The sequence below is a fragment of the Phaethon lepturus genome, unplaced genomic scaffold, assembly GCF_000687285.1.
Source record: "Phaethon lepturus isolate BGI_N335 unplaced genomic scaffold, ASM68728v1 scaffold6594, whole genome shotgun sequence".
Classification (NCBI taxonomy): Eukaryota; Metazoa; Chordata; class Aves; order Phaethontiformes; family Phaethontidae; genus Phaethon; species Phaethon lepturus.
In genome coordinates, this window is record NW_010532563.1 from 15587 (window position 1) to 25212 (window position 9626).

The 9626-nt window shown below is 46.4% G+C and overlaps 1 protein-coding gene across 1 annotated transcript; it reads right to left on the reverse strand.

Moving 5' to 3' along the window:
- Window positions 1-702: 702 nt before the first annotated feature.
- Window positions 703-9618, reverse strand: FKBP6 (FK506 binding protein 6, 36kDa; the record flags this gene model as incomplete). Its single annotated transcript, XM_010284867.1, has 7 exons — window positions 703-781; window positions 4407-4516; window positions 4816-5010; window positions 6068-6187; window positions 7474-7676; window positions 8160-8249; window positions 9549-9618. Coding segments are annotated over 7 exons (867 nt in total), but the record flags the coding sequence as incomplete, so codon positions are not given.
- Between the last annotated feature and the right edge of the window lie 8 nt (window positions 9619-9626).

The following is a 9626-nucleotide window of genomic DNA, read 5'->3' on the forward strand; positions in this document are numbered from 1 at the left end:
GCAAGAGACCAGCAAAGATTTCCACTCCCCCCTAAAGCCCCCTGAAGGTTTTGACACAAAAAGAAAAAAAAAAAAACCCAGAATGATCAAAGAGCCTTTGTGCATTTATAAACCCGTCAATTTTCCTAGAAGATTTAAGGCTTTAAAGAGTCCAAAACATCTATTTGAAATTTTCTATACAAACAGGTTTTTTAATATTTAAAAAAACCCAGAAATAAAATATTTAGATTTTTCTGAAGTGAGACATTCCAACAGCTCCAGACAAGAGTGCTGGAGGGGAGGAGGAAATCCAATTCTTAAGTTTGACAGGAACAACTTTTTTTGTTTCTTTTAATTGGCAGAGAAACAAGACTACACAGCTATTTATCCCCCTGGCTCCGACAAGGAATAGCTGGGATGAGCAGCACAGGAAACAACAAAACTAAACTTACTCAAGTGCTGCCAGTTTCAGGTTCCTGTCCCACGCCAGCTTGCCTGGCAGGAAAAATCCCCCAAGCCGACAGTGCAGCTGCATTTCACTCACATCCTGACCCTTCCCCTCCACACACTCCCATTACCTTACGTTTTTTGCTCCATTACCTTACATTTTTTCCTCCTCATGAAGAAGAGGTGCAGGTTCCCCACCTGAAAACACAGTTCAGACATGACAGATGTTTTGGGAGACCTCAGCCTTTTTCACGACTCAAATACCTTTATTTCTGGTTAGCCAGAAGAAGAGTTGAAAGGGGCAAACATTCGGCAGCACATTTCTTTCTCCTTTTCCATGTAGTCTTTGTAGCAGCTGCAAATTAAAGCACAGCACAGTGTCATGGGCTGTGGACTGCCTGCCCAACCATCAGTACCACAAACAGAAAATACATATTATTTTTTCTGTATAAATATATGTTGTGGTTTAACCCAAGCCGCAACTAAGCACCATGCAGCCACTTGCTCACTCCCCCCATGGCAGGACTGGGTAAGAGAATCAGAAGACTAAAAGTGAGAAAACTCATGGGTTGAGATAAAGATAGTTTAATAGGCAAAGCAAAACCCACGCATGCCATCAAAACAAAACAAGGAATTCATGTGCCACTTCCCATCAGCAGGCAGGTATTCACCCATCTCCAGGAAAGCCCGGCTCCATCACATATAATGGTTACCTGGGGGGATGGTCTTTGTCTTCCCAAATGTCCCCCCTTTCCCTCTTTCCCCAGCTTTTACTGCTGAGCACAACGTCCTATGATGTTGTGTTGTGATGCTGATGTTGTGAACATCTTGTTCGTCAGTTGGGGTTAGCTATCCCAGCCGTGTCCCCTCCCAACTTCTTTGGGCACCCCCCGGCTCCTCGCTGGCCGGGCAGCATGAGAAGCAGCAAAGGCCTTGATGCTGTGCAAGCACTGCGCAGCGGTAACTGAAACATCCCTGTTATCAACACTGTTTTCAGCACAAATCCAAAACATAGCCCTGTACCAGTTACTGTGAGCAAAATTAACTATCCATCCCAGCCAAAACCAGCACGATACATTAGCCTAACGTAAGAGTATGCTGGTAGCAAAGCGGCAGCTCCTCCAAGCCATGCCAGGGAAGGAAAGCTGGAAACATTGTGCCTTATCCTCAGGCCTTGGGTCTCTGCTCTGCTGGTGACTATTAGCTAAGTAGATAATTTGACTTTTGGTAGCCACATGCTTTCTACACCAGTTTTGCAAGCATGTGATGATGCAGAGGGATCACCACCTGTACCCTGTGGTCTAGTTTGGTGTCTCCTCATTTGTGCCAGTCTTTGCGTAAGCTTCTTCAGCGTCTAGCAGGAGACATTGTCCGAGTGCCCTACTCCAGGATATCTACCATTGACACCGAATCTGGGCAGCAGATGGGTAGGAGACAACAGGGATGTGTGTCTGGACTAAGTGTATGACAGGGCAGATGCTTCCTCCATTCTCACTTCCCTGCCAGCATCACATTAACATGGCAAAAGCTACCCAGACTGCTCAATTTTAATCGCTGCTTCTCTAAACACAGTGTCCCCTGCACCCTGTGCTCTCACCTCACCGGCAACAAGGTCTCACTGGTGAGGAATCCCCGAGCCAGAGGGTGACTCAGTCTGGGCACTGTCCCAGGGATCAATGGCTGCCCACATGGTCAGCTTTCCTGCATCTGCTACCATATAAGGTCAAAAGCAAAGGTTTTTGTTGCAACACATCAGAAACAGCACAAATGTGACATTGGCTAATGCTCTCTCAGCCCCCTTACATCAGCACCCCTGGATCCAGAACCTCACAGTGCTTCCTTCAGTGAAATCCCAGCACAGCAAGTTTCTTCTGTTAAGTTTCAGACAGATGTTGCCACAACTGTCCATACCAAGTAGATCAGGGATGTCCACCTAGACTGTGGATGGCACGCTCACACACCTACCATAGCAGGAAATCCAAAAGCCCCTCAGGTGAAGGCGCAGATTCATGCCAGATGTCAGAACAACACAATTTTGTTGCAGATCCAGAGGATTTGATGCAATGCAAACCTTCCAATAGAATTGCCAAATCCAGCAGCAGAATTTACACCAAGATGACCAAAGAACAACAAGAACTGGGACCAGACACACGTTCCACAAAATCCTCACCCTGGATTCTGCCTGTTGTTCTCCAGTGAAGTGAATTTTGCCAAGAACCTCGTTCAGCTGTTAAACAGATGCTTTGCAAAGTTTTTGTTTTAGACAGCAAAAGGTAGCTGCTGATTAACACACAACATTCCTTTTGCAAAGTATAAATGTACTTGGTAAGGAAGTGAAAAGCCTCCAAGAAGAAGATTTTGATTCATATTCCATTTCTGAAGCATTTGCCTGAGCACATTAAGAGTTTTCTCAGGCAAGGCAGTTTTGCAACGTTACAGGATCTAGACCGAGGTATGGCGTAATTAAAAGCACCTGATAATGTCTATCTTATACTAATGCCACTTTATTAAAGCAAAAAATACACCAATTTTAACTGGTACTTAAGCAGAAACTGAGACAACAGTGGTTTAATGTGTATTCAGCTTACTACCACATGCATTAGCTGTATGTGCTGCTGTCTCCAGCGTCAGAGCTGACAAGCCTGTCCGCTGCTTCCCTGAAGGCCGCCATCCTTCCTGGCAGCACCACCTCAACATTATTTGCAAGATTTCTCTTCTACCTGCCCACACATTTTGAATGAGTCTAAGGGAACATATGAGGCTTCTAGAATCAGGACTTCTAGCACTGTACCTAAGGTCTTTGACATTACCCACACACCAAGCTTTCAAGAGTAGTTAGCCAGCCATCCAGATCTATTTTATAACCGCTTACACTCACCTAACAATTTGGTAGCTACATACCCAGAGGCAGATCAGGGCAAATAGAAGTGGCTTATTTCAGAATTCCAGACCAGCAGCTAATACTGCCTTCAGGTTCTTTGTACATCAGAAGTAACACAACAAGTTTGAAGACTTGGTGTTGTCAAAGACTATTAAAGACAACATGTATATATAGGACACTGATGTGCAAGGACAGCCAAAACGTTACCTGGTGAAGGCACTCAGCTCATGAGACTGGCTTTTCCAGCTGCACCCACTACTCTAATAAGAGATGTTACTGGTCCCTACAAATCTATTTGCAAATGCCTAGCAGCAACACACAAAAGAGGGTTTGAATTCCAGGGCTGCTGTGTGATCTCTGAAGCTGGGGACTCTGAAGCCTTCTGTGCCTGTGAATAGTGCCAGAAGTACAGCACACACTTTTGGGAACCAGCTAGTGCTTTTGCCAGTTTCAAAGGGAAGAACAGAATGAGGGCAGAGACTAGTGTTACTCATGTTTTGGTGGGGCTAGGGCATGACTAAAGCTGGCAGGATTGTGCTGTACTCAGCCTGTGGGCAAAGGGAAAGTTTGCTTTCAGGATTGCTCACTTACTACCTCCAAGACAGCAAGAAAATAACTCTTAATGAACATTAGTATTTGTAGCATTGTACACTGAAGCAGTTGCAGTGCAGAAGAGCTGCTGTAATTAACCAACACATCTTAAAGGGAATGAAAGCCATACTTATTAATACAAAACATTATCAGCTTGATCACCAGCCTACTGCATTTCATTGGTTTTGAGATATTTCAGCATCCCTGATCTCCCTGTCATCAGCCTGACCCACCTACTCACAAGAAGCGTAACACATACATCCCCCCAGAGAAACTGTATGGGAAAAGTGGGTGCTCTAAGCTTCTCGCCTCTCACCTGTAACCACTGTGTCTGCAAAACGTTTGAATCTGCTTTCCCCACACTAAGAGAGACCTTCTGCATTTCCCCAAGTCACTAACCCAATAGTTTTGTGTCTTTTTTTTTTTTTAAACATTTTAAATATTTTTGAGTGGGTGTTTCCAGCCTAAGCACTCTCTCTTCCATAGGGATGGAAAGGAGTTCTCTCACCTTGCCAACTTTTTCAGCTCATTGTTAATATCGTGGTTAAACGGCTGTATATGCTGAGCTCTGACCAGGAAATCCCGGGCTTTTTCGTATTCTGTCATGCAGAGACAAGCCTGACATGGAAAGAAGACAGATGTGTTGCAAGATAAATATAGACTCACACATGTGCAGCCACAGACATTTCTGAGACAGATCCAGGTAGCTCAGGAATCCCCCATGAAAAGATCTGTGTGACAGATTTACAGAGACAGATTTTCCAAAAGGTCAGATGCAGACAAACCACCTCAACTGCAGCTTAGGAGGCCTGGCCCAGAATACAGTCATTCTCCCTGGTTCATCAAGGTTCTCTCCATAGCCAGTCAGACCAGGGTATTCCTTGATGTGGCTACCAGAGGCATTTATTTTTGCCCACCTGGCCACACCTGAACAGCGCTTTAACATTTCTTTGGTCAATCTCCAAGGCCTTCTCCCCGTACACCAAAGCTTGAGCAGGACGTTCCAGTTTCAGGTAAGTGAGAGAGAGATTCAGGACCACCAGCAACTTGGAAGCATCGATCTGACACTGCTCTGCTTCACTGGAAGGGCTACGACCGAGGATAGAGAGCGCCTGAGCAGACAAAGAAAAAGAGGTAATGCATAACAAATCTGTTATGGAAAGTGAGAAATTCATCTCATCAGCCAGCTACACCCATGTTTCTGCTTACCTAGGCCAGTTAAAAACAACCACCAAAACTCTAAATATACTGCATGGCACTATCAGCATGACTAACCAGCTCAGCCATAAGATTACAGGTTGAGGAATATATCAAGGAACTTGAAAGCAGCAGAATAAAAATATTACACCAAGATTTTAGGGCCAAAACAGAAGAGAAATCCTACAGGGAGAAAGGCAATTATTTTTGTTACAAAGAAATACCAAGAAAAAGCAACCCTAAATGGAGGGAAGAAAAATCTCACAAAACCTATTTCTGAAATAAAGGCAGATGCATTCCAGTTTGGGAACAATTCTTCCTGCCCAGAGAGGCTGTGGAGTCTCCATCCTTGGAAATGTTCAAAACCTGAATGTACACAGTCCTGGGAAGCCTCCTGCTGTGGCTAACCTTCCTTCAGCAGGGACTAGACAACATCCAGAGTTGTCTAGATGGACAACTACCAACCTCAAGTGCCTGTGTGATTCCCAACTGGAAAGCTAAAAGTCAAGTGCCCACAATGCCAGCGATATCTCTGCTTCCAGTCTGTGGGGATTCCAGGCTACTCCTCAAAGCATTAACCAGCATGCTGCTTCAGTACAAGGTCAGGCTGTATTGTAACACCTCCCACCAGAAGCTGACCTGAAAGGCTCCAGTTCAGCAGTCAGCCACACAGACTACTCAGGGCTCACGCTGCCGCTGAGATGTACTCTTCCGTCTTGGCGAGAGCCCACAGGGAGCAAGCCTGAAGGAAAAGGGTTCTGCCTATTTCTGCCAACCCTTCTCCTTCATTTACCATTGCTGCTCAGACAAAAGCGTGTGTTCTTAAGATATGTTCTTAAATAACAAACTATGTCTAGAAAACATAATGAAGTTATTTGATCTCTAAATTGTACTTGTTTTGGTGAGCTAACACTTAATCACTGCTTTCACAGCTTTTCACAAAGGCAAACACATTTTTTTCTGGTGTCATACCCTTTTGTATCTGTCTTTGGCACCCTCGAAGTGCCGCTTACGGTAGAGGTAGTTGCCAAACTCTCTCTCCGTGTCTGCCACTTTCAACACCTTTTGTAGCGGAAATGTATCCTGCTGCTCCTGTATAAAGAAATACCTGAATTTCAGCTCAAACAGAAAACAAGCTGAGAGCTCAGACAGGAGAGTCCTGCATAGTCCCCTTCTAGTCACAGAGCCGGAGCCAGGCTGCTGCCAAGGCCCCTGTGGTGTCCAGCCAGGCCACCACCACGTGGCATTTCCCTTCACCAGACAGAAACATGCCGCTGTTCTTGCGTTGAGAACTGCTGGTGAAGAGTGCTACCATCCAGGTGAAGAAGCTCACCAGGACCAAAGGGACTCCAGGGCAGTGGAAAAAAAGCAGGAATTTGTTCTTAAACCCTGCCCAACTCTCTCACCTGCTTAGCACAGAGCAGGCAGTTAACACTGCTATTGCTGGCACAAAAGGTGAAGCTGACAGAAAGGCTCCATTGCTCTAATGGCTCGGCATCACCCATGGTGGCTGCCTCAAGCCAGCTCCAGGGGAGCAGCCTGACACCCACGCAAGACATCAACCCAGTAAAACAAAACAACCCAACAATAATAAAAAAAGATAAAAATCAAGAGACAGGTTTCCTCCTATGTTTCCAAGTTTGAACCCGCTCATAGAGAAGTCTGTTAGCCAGAAAGGGTGGGCAACTGGCAAGTCGGGGAGCAAGCTCTCTTGCAACAAGTGTGGTTTGCTCACAGGGCTATATGCGGACAAAGTGGCCTGTGTAGCAGCAGGAGGGAATGAGAAGGTCCTCCCCCATCAGCGCTGCTGCCTGTGCCCCACTCACTGACCCACAACCACAGCCCAAAGCCCTTTACATGAAAAGGGGGAATTAACAATAACACTGTAACTCACCAGGGAGGAGAGCGAACAGTGAAGGAGCACTTGGGAGAGCAGCCAAGAAGCAGAGACAAAGAGTGGAGGTTGAGGGGGCACTTGAACGCTGCAGACTGAACAGGATTTTTACAGACAGCTCATACTGTTCCTTCAGAGAAATTCCTGGAAACTGGTGCCCTCTAGTGAAACCAGGAGGTTTCACTTTTAGCTTGTAAAGCTAAAAATAAATGGAATTCATTCCACTGACTCTAGCACATGGGAGCAAACAAAGGCAGCACCCAGCTTCTGCCTCTGCACGGGGGTGTAAACAGAGCAAGGCATGCAGGGGCAGCGTTGGAGGGCACATGTTCATATCAGAGCAGAGCTAGCAGCCCAGGGTCTGGATAACTGTGCCTGCAATTAAGCTAAACACATGTAATACATGAGCAACAGCAACTGGAAGGAAAGACAACAAAGGTTTAGCCTCCAGATTTAGGTCTCAAACCTTTTTAAAGCAACTCACAGCAGTCAGCTCAAAGAATGTGTCCGATTCATCCGAGTCAAGGAAGTCCAGCACCTCCACTTCGAACATGACCATGGCATTCGGGGGAATAAGAGGAGGACAGCCCTGCCGCCCATAGGCATAATCCGGTGTGAAGACAAATCTTGACACCTCTCCTTTCTTCATCGTCAGCAGGCCAATTTCCAGGCCCGCCAGTGTAATGTCTGTTGTAACAAGAACTGGAAGGTCATGAGAATTGCAAACCTGGAAACCCTCCTCAGACACCAAACAATTTCTACTAAAGCCTGGAGGGAAAAATCCTTGGTAGCTCATATCTCAGCAACTACAAAGGTCAATCACCCCCTGTTACGGATTATCCCAGCAGTCTGCTGTGGGACCAAGCACACACCAAACAGCAACATCTCCTCTCAGGTGACTTAAAGACCATGACAAGCAGCTGTTTCAGGGCAGCTGGCAAGCATGCCTGCTGCCACAAACATCACAGGCACTGCTGCTCACTCCCACAGTCAAGAGGGGCATTTGATTGACCATCACCTGTGTGAAGCAGGAGGCTTTTGGACGCCATTAACAAGTTTTAAAGGTTTCAAATATCCTAAAGATGCTAAACAGCATTTAAATTGATATGTCTTAATGGGCTGGTCTTTACAACCACAAGCCCCAAGACAAACCTTTCGGCTCAAACCTACCTTTTCCAAGTTTCATCAGCCCAGGAGACTTGCTGTAGCAGTTTGTGCAGAAGGGCTCATCCCCATTTTCCAGGTACCCAGAGTACTTTACTGCACGGCCCAAAGTGAGGAGGGAGGAGAAGAGAAAAGCAAAGAGTTTGATTTCACGTCCGGTAACACTACCATCGGGAGTTGGTTTTGCAACACCACCCTTTTATCCTGCTTTTCTTTTTTCCTTCTGCTGTAGAACAATAGAGACAGCACAAACCACCTTGTGTTTTATAGCAAAAACTTGGTGACATCCAAGTAGTCAAGTGGTACTGACTGTGTTTTAACATCATCACCAGATAAAGCAGCTGCTTTGCAGTCTTGATCCCGGTCTAATCAACAGATGTGATTCTGTGTTTTTAAGAAGTGGAAACTTCAGCTGTAGAAATTAAAATGCCCCAACTATCTGCAGATATATGTAAAGAAAGCCTTTCCTAACCAAAGCTGGAACCCTGGAAAGAGAAACAAAGGGGAAAATGCACCCTCCAAGCTCTGCCACTGTCTTGGATGCTGTACGGATAACTCCAGTTCTCAGTTAGAAAAGCTACTGTAATGGGCTTCCCTTGACACAGCACCAGGCCCTTTGCACTTTAGGAACCACTTTCAGCTTCAAACTTCTTTTCTGTACCGTGAACACAGGTGGGACCTGGAAATCCTGCTTTTCTCAAGGTCAAGATGACCTTTCATTTAATCCCTCAGCCACAGGAAGTTAAACAGAGTATCCCAAGTGCTAACATACTGATAAGGGAGAGCAGACAGACCCTGAAACAGAAAGACATACCACTGTATAATATAAGCACTTTTAAATTCTTGTTCTGATCTCATGCTGAAGTCCAAAGCACTCAGATTTGCCAGCTACGAGCACCTCAACATTAGAGGCTCAGGGGATCTTTTAAAATGGGTTTTGTCCTCTCTATTTCCCCCAGCATACACTTCAGGCCCAGACACACAGACCAAAGCAAGGACCTTGTCATCACAGGGGAGCATGAGATCTCAACTTCAGTCTATGCTTCCAAGGATTTTAGGTTTTCTTAGCTCTGCTAACCACAGATTAAATTTAACAATTGCCATTTATAGAAAGCTGTTTAGGAGACGGCCAGTGGAACCTGCAGGCTTGGACCCACAAAGAAGGGCACAATGTTACCACGGAGTGCACCAAAACCCCCCGGGAGCTGAGCCCTGAGGTCGCAGAGCGCTCTCTGCAGGTCGCCCAGCCGGCGGCACAGAGCAGAGGACACACTGCTCAGGGAAGGTGTGAGAGCCAGGCCGGGCCCTCTGACAGGGGTTGTCCAGTTGCTGCCACACAGCCTCCTGCGGCCCACAGGCACCTCAGCCTGCCCAGCACCACAGGCCCCGCACTACCTGCCACGGAGGCAGCCGGGGGCACGGCCTGCCCGATACCGGGGCGCAGCTCCTCCTTGCGCACCCCTCCATCGCCGC